General features: G+C 34.6%; 1 protein-coding gene across 1 annotated transcript in view; it reads left to right on the top strand.

The window, feature by feature from the left end:
• The window catches only part of PHIP (pleckstrin homology domain interacting protein), a 141590-nt gene that overhangs the window by 31126 nt on the left and 89338 nt on the right, over positions 1-21126 (top strand). Inside the window, exons 7-9 of the mRNA XM_053913788.1 lie at positions 5322-5482; positions 19593-19814; positions 20073-20173. Of these exons, the coding sequence (XP_053769763.1) occupies positions 5322-5482; positions 19593-19814; positions 20073-20173 (484 nt within the window). The remainder of the gene's footprint in view (positions 1-5321; positions 5483-19592; positions 19815-20072; positions 20174-21126) is intronic.

The raw sequence follows: 21126 nt of genomic DNA, 5'->3' as shown, positions 1-21126 counted from the left end.
GGAACAGACAATGCAGAGGCTCTAAATTAGGAACATGGCCAATGTGTTAGAAAACTAGGACAGATTAGAGTGGCTGGAGCAGACTAAATAGGGCTGGGGGTGGGTGGAAGGGGTAGGGTCAGAGAGGTGAGAGTAGACAAGATTTTTTAGGGCCTTGGTGTATAAAGAATTTGTTGTAATTCTGAATAAAATGAAGACCACTGTAGTTTAGAGGAGTAATGTTGCAAGGCAACCCATTCAGGTTGCTTTTGTAATTCACTAGTCTTGCTAGAGGAGGTTATTTTTTTAAAATAAATTTTAATATATTTTATTGATAATGCTATTACAGTTGTCCCATTTTTTTTCTCCCCTTTATTCCATTCTACCCTGTACCCCCTTCCTACTATCATCCCCCCACCTTAGTTCATGTCCATGGGTTGTATGTATAATTTCTTTGCTTCTTCATTTCCTATACTATTCTTAACCTCCCCCTGCCTATTTTGTACCTACCGTTATGCTTCTGATTCCCTGTATATTTTCTCTCATTCTCTCCCTTCCCTGTCCCTGCTGATAACCTTCCATGTGATCACCATTTCTGTGAATCTGTTCCTGTTCTAGTTGTTTGCTTAGTTTGTTTTTGTTTTTGTTTTTTTAGGTTCAGTTGTTGATAGTTGAGAGTTGTCATTTTACTTTTCATATCTTTGATCTTCTTCTTTTTCTTAAATAAGTCCCTGTAATATTTCATATAATAAGGGCTTGGTATGATGAACTCCTTTAACTTGACCTTATCTGGGAAGCACTTTATCTGCCCTTCCATTCTAAGTGACAGCTTTGCTGGATACAGTAATCTTGGATGTAGGTCCTTGCCTTTCATGACTTGGAATACTTCTTTCCAGCCCCTTGCTAGAAAGGTTTCTTTTGAGAAATCAGCTGATGGTCTTATGGGAACTTGTTTGTAGGAAGCTGTCTCCTTTTCTCTTGCTGCTTTTAAGATTCTCTTCTTACCTTTCATCTTTGGTAATATAATCATGATGTGCCTTGATATGTGTTTCCTTGGGTCCAAGTTTTGGGACTCTCTGAGCTTCCTGGACTTCCTGGAAGATTATTTCCTTCCCCAGATTGGAGAAGTTTTCCTTCATTATTTTTTCAAATAAGTTTTAAATTTCTTGCTCTTCCTGTTCTTCTGGCACTGCTTTGATTCAGATGTTGGTACATTTAAAGTTGTCCTAGAGGTTCCTAAGCCCCTCCACATTTTTTTTGAATTCTTGTTTCTTCATTCCGTTGTGGTTGAATGTTTATTTCTTCCTTCTGGTCCAAACCACTGATTTGAGTCCCGGTTTCCTTGCCTGCACTGTTGGTTCACTATACATTTTCCTTTATTTCACTTTTCATAGCCTTCACTTCTTCCTCTATTTTGCAACCATACTCAGCCATTTCTGTGAGCATCCTGATTACCAGTGTTTTGAATTGTGCATCTGATAGGTTGGCTATCTCTTCATTGCTTAGTTGTATTTTTCCTGGAGCTTTGATCCGTTCTTTCATTTGGGCCATATTTTTTGTCTCAGCACGCCTGTTAAGTAGTAAGGGGTGGAATCTTAGGTATTCACTAGGGCAGTGCAACCCATGTCGCTGCATTGTGACACTGTATGGGGGGAAGGGTTCTGAAAGGGAACAATGCCTCTTGTTCAGCTCTCCCATGGCTTTCAGTCACTTCCTCCGCTACCCACAAGCAAATTTGGCCCTTCTGGTGCTGATTCCCAGGTGGGTGGTTTTGTGTACATTCTAGGACCCTGTGAGGCTAGGAGTTTCTCCCACCTCCACAACCCCCACAGGTTTTTACAGCCAGAGATTTTGAGGCTTTATTTCCTTGCGCTGCAACCCTGGATTGTGTGGTCTGTCTTGCTCCCCATTTGTTCTTCCCAATTATTCGCACATACATGTGGGACTTCCCTCTCTACTAGCCACTGCCTCACCCACCCTGGTCCTCCAGCTGATGCCTTGCTGCCTTGCTTGAGAGTCCTCTTCACCCTCGCTGCCCATCTCTGCCCCTCCTACCAGTCTGGATGAATGTTTCTTTAACTCTGGTTGTTGGACTTCCATACAGTTTGATTTTTCTGGCAGTTCCGGATATTTCTTGTTTTTAAATTTGTTTTTGTCCTTTTGGTTGTGCAAGGAGGCACCATGTATCTACCTATATCTTGATCAGAAGTTGAGGTGGTTACATTTTAACTGGCCCTGGAGGGTAAAAAAGGATTCATGCCAAGTGAAGACAATAGAGACTTTCTTTGGCAGGCTTAATTTTAGAACATTTCCCACACTATTATGAAAATAAATGTACTTTTAAACCAAAGCCATATATGCTACTTGATTTAAGGTTAAACTATTCTAATGTCATGTAAAGAACTTACTTCTTTGTGACCTCTTATATCTGTTTAACTATGCTCATTTAGAAAATTGATGCTTTAGTTTAATAAAATTTAAGAAGTTCCTACAATCCAAGAAACATTTTCTTTTTTACTCAAATCCAATTAGTCTAACAACTTTTTTAGAAAGTGAATAATTGCCATTTGCCTTTCTGCCATAAAACTATAAATTAAATCGAACCATCTTGTATATCTTATTATTAACTAAGATTCATTTATATATGTTTTATTTAAAAGGCTCTACACTCAGTTATGGGAAATATGTGACAATTTCTGTTTTTAAGGTACTTAAGATCCCATAAGGGAAATAGACATTATGCAAATGGTATAGTAAAATAAAATGTGAATTTACTAAATGGGAGTCCTAGAATGCCCCCTCTCTACTTCTATAGAAATTCTCTACCTTTCAATCTGGTTAGGCTTTCTTCAAGTTGAACTATAACTATTGAACTATACTTATATTTTCTTTTCTAACTCCCAGTATCAAGTTTGAATTACAAACTTATTATTACCTGGGAACTTGCATACTGCTCTCTCTGCAGGTCATATCTTTTAGGACTGTTAACACAAGTTTGTAATTTGAGAGGAAGGTCTTGGATAGATACCTTCTCCCTCAGGATACAGTCATACTATAGACAGTAGTTAAGTGGTAGTGAAGTATAACAAAGGGTAGTATGGAATATAGTTTTAACTATAAATACATTGCACTTAATGTTTTGTTTCTGGAAAGTTTCACTTGAAAAGTTGACTGTCAAGTAACTAGGTGAAAGGATTTTCTTAACGTTTTCCAGTTGACTACCAAAATGAAAGTGAAGATTTGATCCCAGTTTAAATATAGATTTAGTAAAAATTGTGTTTAAGAGAGCAGTAACATTTTCTCTCTTTACTTAAGGGATGTATTTTTTGCTTAGAAAAATACATCATCAACCTTGATTTTTCCAAATGGTCTATAAACAAATTCATTTTAAATAATTCTGGCAATGTTAAATATTTTAGTAAAATCTGACATTTCAAGAATTTTGTTAAATTTCGGATGGAGGGGATTAAACTACATCTAGGTAACACTGTCAATATTTGTATTGTATGTCATTACTTACATTCTTACAGAACAGACAGGTAAGCCTAAACTGTCATTGATTCTTAGTGTTTCCATACAATCATTTGCTTTCTTGTTTGGCAGAACAGTTGATGTCTGGTTTTGTGTGATTCCTTCTCTAAGTCAGCCTGGAGTCAAAGTACAGGAGGATGTCTTTTATCAGCCACTTCTGTACATAAGGAAAAATATATCAGGGCTTATTAGAAACTTACTCACTTTTGTTAACTTTCGTTAAGTTATTATATAACCACTTTAAGCTTAAATATGCTAATTCACAATTATTAAAGCTTATCTCTTGGATATTTTTAGATGTTGAAATAAGTTGTTGCATTGAACTTTTATCCTAACACAGGAGAGATCCTCTATTAGAACATAAAGGGATGGATATAGTAAAAGAACATGTAAGCATAATGTAATTATTTCTTGAATTATTGCTTTAGAACTTGCAAACCATTCTGCATATCTCCTCACCATTCCCCAAGATTTCTTTTTTTTGCTTTCATATATACAAACATTTTAAACATATAAACATTTATCATATGTGGATAAAACAATAAATACTGATATTTTGTACAGTATAGCTGAGATATTTGTATTTCATCAGTTTTAGGACATAATTGCTAGGTGCTAAATCTAGGTTAAATAGTATTTTGTATACATATTTAATTATCTTTGGGACTAAATTCAGGTGAGAAGCTATATAGTACATACTATTCATTTAGTGCTTACTAGATGGCAGTCACAGTCAGAAAACAAAGCCTTATATTAAAAGATAATATGTAGGTGAATAATATGCCCACCCATCAGTCAGCATATGGTTATTGAATGCCTTCTTTGTCCATAATTATCTATAGAAGATAAGTACAGTCATAATTTAGATGGAAGAGAGCATTTGGTGCTAGAGTCAGCATATCAGGCTTTGGATAAAAGATGAGTTTCAGTAATAGCTTGAAAGATGGTTGTTAAAATGGATGAGTTGAGAAAAGAGCAAATAAGTTGTGGAGAAGGAATTATTATACAGTTGTTTGGCAAGATCCCTAGTTTACTTTTTATTTTTTTGAATAATGCAATGAATTATTCCTCTGTTTTTTTATTTTTTGCAAAGTTTTTTAAAACATCATTTGGCATGTCAGATTTAGAGTGTTCATGAGTTTGTGGATGATGAAAACTAAAAAATAATGGATCCAGTTTAACTGCTTTTGTAAGAAAATCTTTTTTTTAAAAGATTTTATTTATTTTTAGAGAGAAGGGAAGGGATGTACAAAGAAAGGGAGAGAAACATCAGTGTGTGGTTGTCTCTCTTCTGCCCCGTGCTGGAGACCTGGCCTGCAACCCAGGCATCTGCCCTGACTAGGAATCAAACTGGTGACCCTTTGGTTCACAGGCCCGGTGCTCAATCCACTAAGCCACACCAGTCAGGGCAGATCTATTTCATAGGGGCCTTTTAAAAAAATAATATCACATAAAATGTTTTGGTTTTTAAGGAACATTAGCCAGAGAGTAGAGAAGTCTGAATTTAAATCTTAGCTTCATTCTTCATTTACTTTGTGACTTCAGACAGGTCATTTAACTGAATTTGCTTCTTTATAAAATGAGGATATCTCGACGTGTTACAGGTGAAATAATTTGTTGACTTTTTGTATACTTTTAACTAGGAGCCATGTACGTTAGAAAGCATCTTTATTTATACCAACCTATGACAAATTAGAATATATGAATTCTTAAAAAATGCTAATTTAAAAAGTAATTTCTAAATTATAGTTTCTAAATTATAATAATTCTAATAATAATTTCTAAATTATTTCCTCCTTTTTTTTTGGTAGCGGATACTTTGTTTTCAAGGAGGCTGAATGGGAAATACAGGCTTGAGCGACTTGTTCCAACTGCAGTGTATCAGCACATGAAAATGCATAAACGAATTCTTGGACACTTGTCATCTGTGTACTGCGTAACTTTTGATAGAACTGGCAGGCGGATATTTACTGTAAGTAATTTTTAAAATAACCTTAATGCATATGGGGGATTGAAGAAACATTGCTCATAGTTGAACTTCAGGTAAAACCTTTGTCTTTTAGTGAAAAACTGGAAATTTAGGTAGTCTAGCTTATTAACAGAAGGTTTTACTTAAGGCTGGACTTTATCCAAGTTTGTAAAATTCCTGAAAGGCATATTATACCACAGTCACAGCTGTATATAGTCCTACGTCATGGATAAGTATAATACCCAGCATTAAAACAAATACGCAGTTTGAAATTTTGTAAAATATAGTAATTTTAATTCTAAACCAAGGGCATTTCCAAAGTGTGTTACGCATATTATAGAAGAGATTACTACATGTGTTTAAATTATTTGTAGAAAACCACTCGCCACTCTGTGGGGAATTTCCCTTTAAAATAATGATAGAAAAAATTCTGACCATATCTAACATGGTTTGTGCCTTTTCTCCTTTATACCTCAGCATTTAATGTATGTGATATTATATTCCAAGAGGCCCTTTGGGTTTATTTCTTTATTGTTTCTTTTTTTGTTGAATAGAGAAAAGCATAGCTTTTTGGCTTTAAGTGAGAAAATTTTCGGAAATTTTTCAATTTATTTTTAAGCACCTTGACTATTATATCCACTAAGGGTTATACTGCACTAATACGGTTGAACTTACAATTAAATACTACTCTGTGAGCTGAAGGTAGTGCATTTATTCACAAAGTTCTTAATTTCTTTTGAAATAAGAAAATAGCATATAAAAGTTAAAATGGAAATTTCTCTCTCTGTTTTTGAAGAGAGCAGCTGTGAATTTTACACAGTTGAGACAATTATAGATTCCTCTCTTAAGTAAACATGTTTATAAACTGAGATTTATTGATATCTACTTCTCTTCTATGTGTATACTCACTCATCTGTAAAACAGCCAAACAGCAGGATGTAGGAAATATCTTTATACATATCTTTTCCCTGGTTCTAATCCACTCTGGCATTTGTAGGTCATTTTTCCCACCTTAGTATTTTCCCCTTTTACTTTCTTTTCTTCCCTCCATTGTTCTCTATGAAGCAACATAAAGAGAAATTTTTAAAAATTTTCTGGCAGAGGTTATTATTTTCACAGTGAAGAACAGGTATATCTGTTTGCTAAAGTGTTTGGCATATCTGCAACAATAATTTACTCTCAAATGGTAATGGAAAATTACAGTTAGCTTTAAGTTAGTATACTAATTTTTAAATTTAGTTCCCAAAACAAAGTAAATGTATCATTTCTAATGTTTAAAAGAATTCTTTTAAAAATAATAATAAACTGAAATAATAAGAACAAAGCATTACATTGTATTTGTACCTCATTTTGGTGAGTATGAAGTTATGCCATTGCATTGAGAATATAAAAAATACGTAACTTCTTAATTTTTAACATTTATAAAGTACCTTGTGGGAATTCTTTCTTTAAAGACAATAGGGATGGTAAGCATTTGGTCGCTATATTTTATGAAGCATTGTGTGTGTTTTGATTTGGACTAGGTCCATAATTTAGAACTTTTTTTTATTGAAAATGGAGTGAAATAGTAATTCTTTTGCTATCTCATAAGTCTAGTCAGAGTGCCCCATTCTGACCAAGCCCCATTCTGACCAAGCAGTTAGCAAACTACTATTGTGAGTCAAATCTAGGTTGCCACCTGTTTTTGGAAATAAAATGTTATTCAGACAGACATGCTCAGTTGTTTATGTATTGTCTATGGTTGCTTTTATACTACAATAGCAGAGTTGAGTAGTTATGACAGGAAAGCCTCAATTAATTACTCTCTAGCCCTGTACAGAAAAAATTTGCAACACCTGCTCTAAATGTGTAATTCCTACTTTTAAGAGCATTTGATTTGGGGAACAGGGATGATATATGAAAAGGGAGCTGCTTTCATATTATTTTTCTTTGTTGAAGACGTATAAATAAAGGGGAAAAAATTATCACTGTGTTATTTTATATGGTCTCACCAAGAGTCTAAAAATGTTGACATTGTACATATGTGATATAATTTGCAAAGTGCCAAAGTCAGTGTCATTTGTAACTTTTTATTGATGATTTTCAGTTGCAGATTCCAAAATGTTTCTTTGTGAATAGAAATGTAAATATATGAGGGTACTGTTATTTAAAATTTTCTTGCATTTTTATGATTATTTCCTCAAGTGCTAGGTAGGGTAAATACGTTTTCACTGTTCATAATACTTTATAAAATCAGATGGTTTTATTCATTCCCTCATTCCACTGGGAACATACTACCTGCCAACTAATGCTTTAAAAATCAGTTTTGAAAGCTGGTAAGATAAGGCTTTAAAGATGACAGTAGATCATGAAAGACCAACCAGTATTTCCTATTTATGTATTTGGTATCTTAAGACCTTGCACATTTATTACTAAGGTTTTTGTAAGGTGATATATTTGAAAGCTTTTTCCAAGGAACTAATTCTTTCTCAGTAGGAACAGTTAGAAGTGGTTTAGACAGCGCTCTGGTTAAGAGCATCAGCTTGGCATATTAGATAGCTCATTACGTTACCACTACCTAGCAGTGCAGCTTGGACAGATAACCTCACTCCTTTAATCGCCTGTATCTCATTTAAAAAAAAGTGGGAGAATAGATAATAATAATATCAACCCATAGCTTTGTGGGATTATATGATATAATTATATTTCTAGTATAGACCAAGATATACAGTAAGCAGTCATTATGTTTTACCTGCTGGTATTAATTTTATAGATAGATTTTAATAAATTGTGTTTATTTTATTTTTTATCCAACTAAAGTCTTTTTATGAATGCTGTATACAGAATTTAAACTGAAATCATTGTAATTGATAAATGAAATTCTGTGTTAGGAAAATTTACCAGTATTTTGTACTAGAATATTTGAATGATGGGTATTTCTCAGTAGATTAATGAGAAGAACCCAGGGAGGGAGATAGCATAATTACCATGTCAAATTTGCTTTGTAATTCTCTCTCTAAGTTTTTAAATTATTTTTACTTGGTTTCAGAATCATTGTCTCAAATATTCACTAAAGAAAAAATAAAGTTAATGAATTCTCTCAATAATAAGCCATTCACTCAAAATGCAAAAGTACGTTGAGGACCATTTAAGAAGGTCACCTGTGTCCTCCACTTTTTTCCAAAATAAAAAGTCTTTTTTTTCAATTTAAGGCAGAAAAGCATAAAATATTTTTGTAAATACAGTAAGTTATAGTAAAGTCTATGAGGGTATGCGTTCTTTTAACAAACTTCAGTCTTTTAGGAGCCAGACACTGTTCTAAAACACTTAGGATATAGAAAATGAAAGCATATAAAGTTGTCTCTGGAAAGTTCACAGATGGTCAACAGACAATAATGATATAATGTGATAAGATAGAGGCTGTGCAAGATACTGAGGTATCTAATTCATTGTGTAGTAGGAGATGGTAAGGGCAACTTACTCGAGAAATGACACCTCAGTTGAGTTGAGCTAGATATTGCAGACTTAGTGAAAGTTATTTGTAAACTTTTGGAGAATAGAACATGCAATTGTGTTACTGGATATGGCAAAGAGTAAATGTGGACCATTGTTAAGCAGGAGTTATGGATGTTGGTGGGGGACAGAATCATCAGTATCCTTTTATGACATAAAGGATTGGGTTTCTTTCCTAAGGCAATGGAGAGAAAATTACAGATTTAGACAGAAGAGTAGTAGAATTTCTCTTTTTAATGACCCCTTCAGTGTTATTAAAGGGGATAGATTGAAACTAAGTCTATAAACAGAGGAATGGTTCTGGCAGTGATCCATGAAAGAAATCATTGGGGCTTGAACAGAGCCCAGAGCCACAGTGGAAATAGGGATGGAATTAACAGATTATAAATAGAATCTCTAGGGTTTAAGATATTCATTTGAATGTAGGGAAGATTCAAGAGAGAACATTATAGGATGACATGTTTTTAACTTGTGTGACTGGTTAGAAAATTCTGTCACTTAGGTGTAGGAATTTAAGTGGAGAAGTTTGTGAAGGTGGGACATACTGAATTTTTAGATATTTGTGTGGCTAGCCAAATAGAAATGTTCAAAGGCAGTGGGAGCTCAGAGGAGAGAGCTAGGTTAGAAGATTCAGCTTAGGAATCAGTGGATATGGAAATGGACCATATTACCTTATATGTATGTAACAAGAAGGCTGAAACTTCACCCTTTAAAGCAGACCAAAGACAAGTAGAGGAATCAGTAACTGAGACTGAGAAAGAGCTGCCTAAGAGGCTAGAAAAAAAAAAGTGAAAAAGAAAAGAAGTAGTGTCTTAAAAGCCAAAGGATTAGTATTTCATGAGAGATGGAGACCTAAAGTAAATTAGAACTTGAAAGACATCTTTGGGATTTGGCAAGTCCATTAATAATCTTGACTGGAAAAAAAAGGATTATTTTAGTATTAGGACTTGGAGTGAGATTGCAGTGCACTGAGGGATTAGAAATTGAAAAATTGAAGAGACTTAATATAGACTTATACTCCAAAAAACTTGACAATTGAATAAAGAAAGGCTGTTTTCTGAATGTGTAGGTACTACCACTGAACTTCATACTTCCATTATGTTGTATTTTCCTCCTATGTTGAAGTAAATTTGTTTAGATGTCTAAGTTATGAGCTGCTTAATAGCAAAGACTATCTCTTAAACTTTTTTACATCTATAGTGCTTTATAGAGTAGCTGGTGCATACAAGAGGCATAGAGCAAATGAATGGATCAACCAGTCAATTAGAGGAAAAATGATGAATGATGTCCTTTGTTTCAAGAAACCTAGACTCTATTGGGGGGAGATACGTGCAAATGTCTGTAGGACAGATTCCTTTCTGTGCTTCATTTACACTGGTCTTTTATTGTACTGCAAACTTGCAAAACCCATTGATGACCTAGAGACTTTTTGTATGAGCTATTCTCTTTACCTGGAATTGTCTTCTGTGAAACATTTCTTTGGCTGATTCCTTTATTAGCAGTTCTCTGTTCAGATACCACTTTGCTAGAGACTGTTTCCTGCTTACCTTCCCTCCCCATACCCCATCATTATCTATCTCATTATTTTTCTTATAATATTATTCTTTGAAATTCTTACTTTTTAAATGTTTTTTTTTTTTTAATTGTATCATTGACCAAGCTCTATGGGAACAGAAACCTTGACTGTTTTATTACCACTGGCTAACATAGAAATCCATGAGTGTATACTGCTTTAAATAAGTAAATAAATAAGTGAGAGAGAAAGGAAATTTTTTCTTTACAGTAGAATGCCAACTAACAATTTAGAAAATAGAGGAATCCGGCCAAGATGGGGGTGTAGGTAGAAACACTTCACTTCCTCGCACAACCAAAAAAAGGATAAAAACCAATTTTAAAACAATAAACAACCAGAACTGCCAGAAAATCAAACTGCATGGAACTCTTGACAATCAAGGAGTAAAAGAAACAATTCATCTAGACCGGTACACTGAGACAAAGGAATATGGCCCAAATGAAACAACAGATCAAAACTCCATAGAAAGAGCTAAGCAATAAGGAGATGGACAACCTATCTGATGCAGAGTTCAAAACACTGGTAACCAGGATGCTTGCAGAATTGTTTGAGCTCGGTTGCAAAATGAAGGAAGAAATGAAGGCTATACAAAGTGAAATAAAGTAAAATATACAGGGACCCAACAGTGAAGGGAAGGAAACCGGGATTCAGATCAACGATTTGGAACAAAAGGAAGAAATAAACATCCAACTGAAACAGAATGAAGAAATAAGAATTGAGAAAAATGTGGAGGGGCTTAGGAACCTCTAGGGCAACTTTAAATGTACCAACATCTGAATCATAGGGGTGCCAGAAGGAGAACAGGAAGAGCACGAAATTGAAAACTTACTGGAACAGATAATGAAGGAAGACTTCTCCAATCTGGTGAAGGAAATAGACTTCCAGGAAGTCCAGCAAGTCCAGAGAATCCCAAAGAAATTGGGTCCAAGGAGAAACACACAAAGACACATCATAATTGTTATCTAAGATTAAAGAGAAGGAGAGAATCTTAAAGCAGCAAGAGAAGAGGACACAGTTCCCTGCAAAGGAGTTCCCATAAGACTATCAGCTGATTTCTCAAAAGAAACCTTTCTGTTTCCTCCTTTCCAATTTGGATGCCTTTTATTTCTTTTTCTTGTCTAATTGCTATGGCTAGGACTTCCAATACTATGTTGAATAGGAGTGGTGAGAGAGGGCATCCTTGTCTTGTTCCTCACCTTAGTGAGAAAGCTCTTTAAGTTTTTGTCCATTGAGTATGATGTTGGGACACCAATCCAAAAGGACCTATGCACCCCAATGTTCATAGCAGCACAGTTTACAATAGCCAAGTACTGGAAGCAACCTAAGCGCCCATCAGCAAATGAGTGGATCAAAAAACCATGGTACATTTACACAATGGAATTCTACGCAGCAGAAAGAAGGACCTTATACCCTTTGCAACAGCATGGATGGAACTGGAGAGCATTATGCTAAGTGAAATAATCCAGGCGGTGAGGGACAAATACCATATGATCTCACCTTTAATGGGAACAAAATCAAACAAACAAAAAAGCAAACAAAATATAACCAGAAACATTGAAGTTAAGAACAATCTAACAATAGCCAGAGGAGAGGGAGGAGGGGACAGTGGGGAGAGGGGTTTTCAGGAACTACTATAAAGGACACATGGACAAAATCAAGGGGGAGGGTGGAAGCAGGGGAGGGAGGTGGATTTGGCTGGGGTGGGGAGAAAATGCAGACAAGTGTAATTGAACAACAATAAAATAATTTAAAAATTTTAAAAAATCATAACATTATAATATATGGGGAAAATGTAGAAAGTACAGAAGAGGCCTAAATCAAATATACAACAATTATTCATAAAACTAAAAAAAAACCCCAAAAAACCTTTCTGGCAAGAAGGGCCTGGAAAGAAATATTCCAAGTCATGAAAGGCAAGGACCTACATCCAAGATTACTCTATCCAGCAAAGCTATCATTTAGAATGAAAGGGCAGATAAAGTTCTTCCCATATAAGGTCAAGTTAAAGGAGTTCATCATTACCAAGCCCTTATTATATGAAATGTTAAAGGGACTCTTTTAAGAAATAGAAGATGATCAAAAACTATGAACACTAAAATGACAACAAACTCTATAACTATCAATAAATGAACCTAAAAGACAATAACTAAGCAAACAACTAGAACAGGAACAGATTCACAGAAATGGAGATCAGGTGGAGGCTTATCAGTGGTGAGGGGGAGAGTTGGGGGGGACAGGTACAGGTAATAAGAAGCATAATTGGTAGGCATGAAATAGATGGGGAGGTTAAGAACAGGTTAAGAATAGTATAGGAAATAGAGAAGCCAAAGAACTTACATGTACAACCCATGGACATGAACTAAGGGAGGGGGAATGCTGGAGTGTGGGGAAGTACAGGGTGGAGAGGGGATAAAGGGGAGAGAAAAAAATGGGACAACTGTAATAGCATAATCAATAAAATATACTTAGAAGAAAGAAGGATGGTTGAGCAACTATCATACTGTTGGTTGATTCATTTGCATGTCATCAATGAAGGCTAACACAGGTAGAGGGTCTTGGCTTAAAGATCTTGGCATAATCTTTCAGTATGTTTCTACAATACACTATTTATTAAAGATATTAATCAGTTAAAGGGGAAAAAACTGCAACTTTACAGGGTAGAAACCTTGGAAATACTAACATGACAAAGTTAACTTTACACGTGGTGGGGATGGCTTAACAGTATGTGTCCTCTGAATTGAGCACTGAGAAAAACACAGCCTTGTCTGTAGGATACCAAATCACTATGACCTGGGTCTGATCATGGAGAAACATTAAACAGCCCTGGCAGGTGTGGCTCAGTGCATTGAGTGCCGGCCTGTGAAGCAAAGGGTCGCTGGTTCGATTCCCAGTTGGGGTACGTGCCTAGGTTGTGGGCCAGGTTCCCAGTAGGGGGTGCATGAGAGGCAACCATATACTGATGTTTCTCTCCCTCTCTTTCTCCCTCTCTTCCCCTCTCTCTAAAAATAAATAAATAAAATAAAAAGAAACATTAAACATACTGAGGGTCAGGGATCATCCTACAGAAGTAAGGTCAGTATTTATAAATTTCTGAGGACATAAAATACAGAGAAAGCCTGAGGAAGTATTCCAGATTGAAAAAGACTAGAGAGACAATGTTACTAAAATGTAACGTATTGATTTATGGGATCCTGGAAAAAAGGAAAAGGGAACATTTGTTGGGATAGTTGAAAAAATTTGAATGGGGCTTAAGGATTGATGGCAGTTTTATCAATATGAACTTCCCAATTTATGTAGGTGAGTGTTCTTGTTTTAGAGAAATATGTGCACCCTGGGATATTTAGAAGTGATGGAGCTTCAACTCTGCAGCCTGCTTTTTAACTGGTACAGAAAAAGACTAATGGTAGTAGTGTGCGAGTGTGTGTGTATGTTATATGGAGACCTAGGAAGAGAAGAAAGGTGATGATGGAGCAAATGTAGTGAATTGTTAATAGTTGATGAATCTGGGTATGGAAGATATGGAAGGCATTGGTACTATTCTTAAAAACTAAGTTTGAAATTCAGATTTATTTTTTAAAAGTGCATTTAGAGGTAATGTAAGAATGATGGTGAATATTCACTCAGTTAATGATGGGAGAGTTAGAATATGGTAATTTATGGGAAGATAACTGAAAAATTGTGTGGGTCAAGGGAACTAGGAAAGCAGACTTGATAGCAGATAATTGATACACAGTGGTCTTTAAGGAGGATAGATAGATGAATAAATAGTTAAAATGGGATGTGTAAAGAGCAGCTTATTTTGACTAGAAAGACAGTTAATTAGGTTCACAATGAACAACAGATCCTACTTGTCAATGTGGAATATTGTATTTGCTAAGAGTTTTGGTTAGGAAATGGGACTGGGTTCTAGACATGAGTGATAAAGCCTGATAAATAGGAAGAGTGATGAATAGAGACCAGTTAGGGGTTTAAAAAAAAGATTGTTAATTAGCCTAAGCATCCCTAATAAATAGCAGATTTATGAATTTGCAGTGTTGGAGATTTAGTTTCCTTATCTTCTTTTTCATAATGGTACTTGGCATCTTGGGATCAGGATCAGAGCAAGCGATGATTAGATTGATCCAAAGTTAGTCATTGGTGGTTTAAGTGGGCAGGGAATGAAAAAATTGAGCATGTGTTGAGATGATTGACATTGAAGTTTAGGCTAATTTGTAAGGAAAATGAAACAGGTGTGATTGATTGATTGATTGGTAAGAAAGGAAAGCAATGGTCTTTTCTTGAAAAAACAAAAACACTAACCATGGTACTTTTTAGCTTGAATAAGAAAATGATGTAGAATACACGGCGTTTTAAACATTAAATTCTTTCTGTTCTAACGACACTAACAGGTGAAATCTGACTTAATAAAGCTATGTAGTAGTAGCAAGAGAAATTAGCCTTTTCTTTGTTCCTTCTGCCAAGGAATGCCAAATTCTCCAAGATGTAAATTTAGGAACTGTGTAATTTCTTCTGTCTTCATGTCAAAGTAGTAATCTTTGGTTGGTCTTTATGATTGGTGTTTCTCTTAGCAGGAAAAGGTTTAGTGATCTACTTTTTCATTTTAAGGCCATCTGAGCAGAAGTAACCTGCTATACTGTTTCCAAATGTATGCAGCTTTCTACTTGCTGAAGTCTACAATTTTTTGTCATTTACTGCTCCATTCTGTACTTTTTATTGAACAGTTTACATAGTTGTCACTTCTAATCTTCTAGCTTTTAGTTTAATTAATAAATGCATAAATAAGTAGTTTAATTAAACATTTTAAAACTTGCCTTCCAGAAGGAAACTATAAAATTTGGGGAATATAAACTTCAGGTTTTGCTTTAGTGTCTATATAGAATTTAAGTGATTCAAAGGCCCATATATAAATTTATTTCATGATGTTTTCATATAAATAGGTAGGACACTTTTTTTTTTTTTAGGCTTAAGGAGATTTTTAATACCGAGGTATATGACAAATAGAAAGCCATGTCACTGAGACGTGTGGAACTTTTCTTTACCAGACTTTCCAAAGCCGTACTAGACATTCCCTGTGCTTTATCTATGGAGAATGTCAGTATTTGTTTTTTTTATTTATCTGAATTTTGCCTCAAAAAAACCCCACATTATTTTGATGAAGCTCTGCAGTTTACAAAGGGGATTCACAAAATAGGAACTTTTGGAGGGGAGGGGAGACCAAAAAAACAAGAAAAGGAATTATCCAGTGTTGGATCTAGTTATATGCTGGGAGAAAAGGTCATTGGTGCCACAGAGTCTCCTTAAAAGTATTAAAAGAAATAACAATGATTCTGGAGTAAGTGTCCGATTCCGTTTTCCTTCTCTGTCCTAAGCTAAGGAGCATATTGATGGTCTTAAAGGCACAGGTTTTTATTGTTGTATGCATGGCTGCTTTATGTGTGGTGGAATAAGCAAATTTATAGGGTACTTCAAACTAAATCCCTGTGCTTAGGCAAATTTAAGATTTATTTAAGTCTCACCCTTTCTTACCAGGCTTTTTCAGAAGTATCTACACTGTTGTGGGTTGGGTTTTTTTTTCAGGATAGAGAAAAGATACTTTTTTTTAGCTCCCTTTGTTTTGTCTTTGTGTTGACAAGCTGTCTTTGTAACATTTTGTTTGGGGATTTAAGTAAACTAAAACTACACGTTCTTATTGTAATTTTTTTCAGTTTATGCTAGGCTTGAAATAGACAAGTGGTAACATTAATGAACACACTTTCATAGTCATGACAAGAGTTTTACATTACTGAAAAATGAAACTAGTGATTTATTGCTGTCTGTTTGCTTGGCATTAAGCCCTAGCATAATATTCCAATTTGATTTAAAAATGAATTAGAAAAAAAGCATTTTCAATTTTGTACCTAGCTAGCTCATGGATTTCTTAAATCATTGTGGCTAAAATAGTGTAGTGACCATGTCTTGTCTGCTTAAAATTCTTCTGTAGTTACCTCACTGGGTTAAATCCAAAATTCTTTTAACAGGCATTTAAAAAATACTCTAAAACCTTTGCAGCTGAATTTCTCGTTATTTCCTCTATACTTTGTATTCCCAACTTTTTTTTACTTTGCCAGTCCACAATCCTAGCAGCATCTTGGTATGATTAAAAAATGACCACTTTGTTTTCTCCTAGGCCTTAGAGCTTTGTAGAAAAAAGATCTGTCAGTGAGGTTTTTCTAAAATCACGCTATCTAATTTTATCAGGACTTTCAGCTGTTACTCCTAGATTCTTTTTTTTACTTTTATTCTTATTTTTTCATATTTCTAAACTCCTTTTGTTGGTTCCTTTTAGTAAATAATTCTCAGATACTTGTTTTACTTGCTAAGGTTAGAATCATCTAATTTCTTTATTGTTTACTTTAAAATTGCTCTATTATAACCTTTCTTGCCTTCATACATCTTAGAAGCCTATGTATGCCTCCTAGTGAAGGCCAACCCCCATACTTATGTAGTTGATCTCATCCCTTTCACCATTAATACAATATTGCTTTTATTTTAATGTCCACAACTCTTTTTTTTTTAAGCATTTTAATTGAAACACTCTAAAGTCCTACTCTTTTGGTTTATTACTGACCTTACTAACATTCGAGGTAGGCTTGTGGAAAGAAAGTTCATCTACTTCCAAAAATTCTGCTACAGTTTGGTCTTTTCAAAAAGACTTTTGTCCTTTTACCTTTGATTTAAACACATGTATAGTGCTTTTAAAAATGTTTTCCCAGTAAATTTAATTTTTCTTCTCTTCTGCAGTCCTTTTCAGTCATTTAGTATATTTATATTTCTGGTAGTCATTTCTAAATAACTTAGCTGAATGTCAGATCATCTTTAGTTTCACATTCCCATAAAAATAAATTAATAATCACAATTAATGATGCATGTTCTAGAACTTCCTTAAGGATGCCTTAGATTTCTGTTTGAAGTTCTACCAGTTTTGGGGAGCAGGGGTGAGGGTGGAAATAGCATACAGCAGGATCATGGAAGAGGATAGTGATGAGAGATTTTTCCTTGAAAGGACGAAGATTTCTCTCCTGCAATTTAATGGAAGAAAAGAGAGGTTAAAAGCCATTTTTTAAAATTCAGGAAATACCTGATATATTCCCATGTGCCAGATAAACCAGCTTCCTGTAAATCATAGTTTAATATATCTTCACATCCCTTAAATAGTAGTGACATCATCCTCATTTCTTTAATTTTCCAAACAGCTATTCTGTTTTGTCTCCTCTGATCTTTTCTATAATAATCTTGGTTTTCCCACTCATTCTCTCCTGCCTGCACTATTTTAGTAACTTCCAACTGGTTTTTTACTTCGTAGCCTAATTCACACTGATGCCAGGATGATCTTTGAAAAACATGTATCTGATCCTGATACTGTCCTGCTTGGTAATTTAAAAGTGGTCCAAATTTTATACCATATTTTTTTTTAGAAGTCATTAGTTTTTATTTTTTTTAATCTTTATTGTATTTTTGTCCATTACCATTTAGTCCCCACCACTACAATTTCTTAATACAGCATAAAAGGTCCTTAACAGTTTTTCCTTGACTTTATTCTGAGAATAAATATACTGCCACCAACAAAAGTAGTGTAGGTAGATAGTCCACATATATAGCTTTTTACCAAATACTAGGCACTCCACCTTCATTTACTCAGTGTTTGCAAAAACCCCATGAGGTAGATACAAATAAGAAAACTGACACATAGGAAGCCTGTGTAACTTGCCCAAAGTCAAGCATCTAAAAAGTAGTCTTAGTAGGTCATGAACCCAGACATTGATTTTAGTGTCTGTGCTCTGAGCTATTATGCTACATTTCCTTTTCATGCATAAGACTGTCTAAGGATCACTGCTTCTGGTTTCCTTTTCAGATCTTACCTCTCCACCTCTTAGGAAAAACAGTCTTCTCCCTTGTTTGGAACTCATCTGTACAACACTTAGGACATGTTATTGTATTTACAGTCTTCTGCTTTGCTTCATAACGAGAGGAATACTCTGTCTTTGTATCTTACCTTGTATCTTACCTTGTACAATGTTTTTGGTACATGTGTAATTGCAAGGCAGATGGATAAATGAATGCATAAATCACCAAATTTTAAAGGTGAGGGAACCTTAGAGATCATCCAATTTAATCTCCTTGTGTTTTAATGAAGAGCCTGCCATTAAATGAACATGATGGTAATACCAGATTTTAATGTGGATAATTTACCAAAGTTAAGTGTCATTACTAGTCTTTAGTGGTTGGTGACCCATTATTTTGCTTCAAAGCTCAATTAGAAGAATTGGTTTTATATGTAATTGAGTGTATTCTAGGTAGTGTTGGCAGTCTGGTTTAGGGTTGTTCTGTTAATACCATGTGATCAAACAATATGCCATTATCTATTGTCAGCATGAATCAGCTAACTTGTCTGTATCATTCGCTTTTGTAGGTCCTGTGAGTAATGTCAGGTACAATGGTGCTTTCTTAAAAGAATTAGATTGGGAGGTTATAAAGAATTTTAATATATGTAACCTTTGAAATTTGTTGGTAAATTTTGAACCTGGGGAAATGGGTATATTGGGTAGTGATAATCTCCAAGTTTTTGTATATTTAAAACTTTTTAATAATGAAAAATAGGGGGATACAGGGAGAGATTGGGAATATAGTATTAGCTATAAGATGAATGGGGAAAACTAGAGAATTAAAAAACATAAAAATAAAGTCTAGAGGTTCTAATCTCTACTTTGGCTATGTCATATTGAAATGCTTATTTGTACTGCAAATACAGGTATTCATAGAATACACTGTATCTTTTAGAGTGTCTCTTCCTATGCTTATTTTGCTGTTGCAGAGTAAACAAGTAAATTATTTTTATTAATTGCATACAGATGAAATTTTTAAAACTGGCTTTAGGTGACATCTGTATGCTTAACTGAAGATCAATGATGGGAAACTTGTGTACATAAAGATATGACTTCTTTATCTGTGGTAAGATTTCAAATTAAAATTTACAGAGTTAATTCTATTAATACTCATTCTTATTTTAAGGGTTCTGATGACTGTCTTGTGAAAATCTGGGCAACAGATGATGGGAGATTATTAGCTACTTTAAGAGGACATGCTGCTGAAATATCAGACATGGCTGTAAACTATGAGAATACCATGATAGCAGCTGGAAGTTGTGATAAAATGATCCGAGTCTGGTGTCTTCGAACATGTGCACCTTTGGCTGTTCTTCAGGGTCATAGTGCTTCTATAACATCACTACAGGTAGTTTTTTAAATCTTTTTTTGGTTATAATTTATATTTTTTAAGAAATCACTTTTATAATTCATTGCATAAAGCTTACTAAAAGGAATATTTCTGCTTTATTTACATGGCTTTAAATAACTTGGTGGTCCTGACTTTCGTCAGTGTTGGGCATTTTCTAATTCTCTTATTGCTATTTGTATGATAAAAATGAGTTTATTATTTGGACTGTGTCACTCTTCTTTTAAGATATTTTTTTTTTCTTTGATTGTTTTTCAGTTCTCACCATTGTGCAGTGGCTCAAAGAGATATCTATCTTCTACTGGGGCAGATGGCACTATTTGTTTTTGGCTGTGGGATGCTGGAACCCTTAAAATAAAGTCAGTTGCTCTTTTATTTCACAGATGTAACATTAAAAGCATAAATGTGTTTATATGGTTGAAGCTACGAAAGTTATAAAGCAGTCGACAATAGAAATAAATTTACTTTTTCTCCTTGAGTAAATAACAAAATCATTTTGCCTCTTCATTTTTATGCTTTTCTTTTTCTTGCTTCAAAGAAAGTTATCTCATTTTAACATGTTTGTTTCTTTTTTCTCTTATTTTTATGCTAGCCCTAGCTCTTTCCTGTCTTATTACCACTCATTTCTGTATGTTGCATAGTTTTACCTGAATAGATCCTCTTGAAGCTGAGAACGTAATCTTACAGTTCCTAAGGGACTGTTCTTTAGAAAAATTGTAATTATTTCTGTTACTGCATCTATAAACTTTAGATTTTATTGTAGATCTAAGGAAACTTAGGAAAACAGAATCATTAAATTTTCACTGAACTACATGAAGGTAGGTAGATGTAGCCTCCCCGTTGGAGGTTTTTACATTTGTGCTTTCACTTAAATTATCTTGGTTTATCAAAACAAGTGGGCTGGACAATATTATCTTTTGATGAAGGACACTGAGTTGAATGAAGGTTTAATGACTTTCCCATAGTTAAAACAGTTTTTAAAAATTGGCAAGGCCAGGACTAGAACACTTCTTGCCCCTTGGTCCTGTGATGTCTCTGCCATGCCAGTAGGGGCAGGAAGTGCTCTAATTATTCCATAGACAGTCTACGAATGGAGAGGTAGTGCATCTAGTGTTTCTGCGGTGTTGAAATGGCCATCTCTGTGCTCTCAGAATAGAAAGTCATTCAGATAAGGAAGTTTATCTCAGTAATTATCTCTTCTGCTTATAAATTATCAACACAAATTGAGTTCTTTAATAAATTGGTGTCAGTGTTCTTTAAAACAGTAGTGTTTAAATAAACTTCATGTGTATGAACATTCCTGGAGATTGCC

The sequence above is a fragment of the Desmodus rotundus genome, chromosome 11 (genome assembly GCF_022682495.2).
Source record: "Desmodus rotundus isolate HL8 chromosome 11, HLdesRot8A.1, whole genome shotgun sequence".
Classification (NCBI taxonomy): Eukaryota; Metazoa; Chordata; class Mammalia; order Chiroptera; family Phyllostomidae; genus Desmodus; species Desmodus rotundus.
This window is presented reverse-complemented; position numbering and strand designations above follow the sequence as displayed.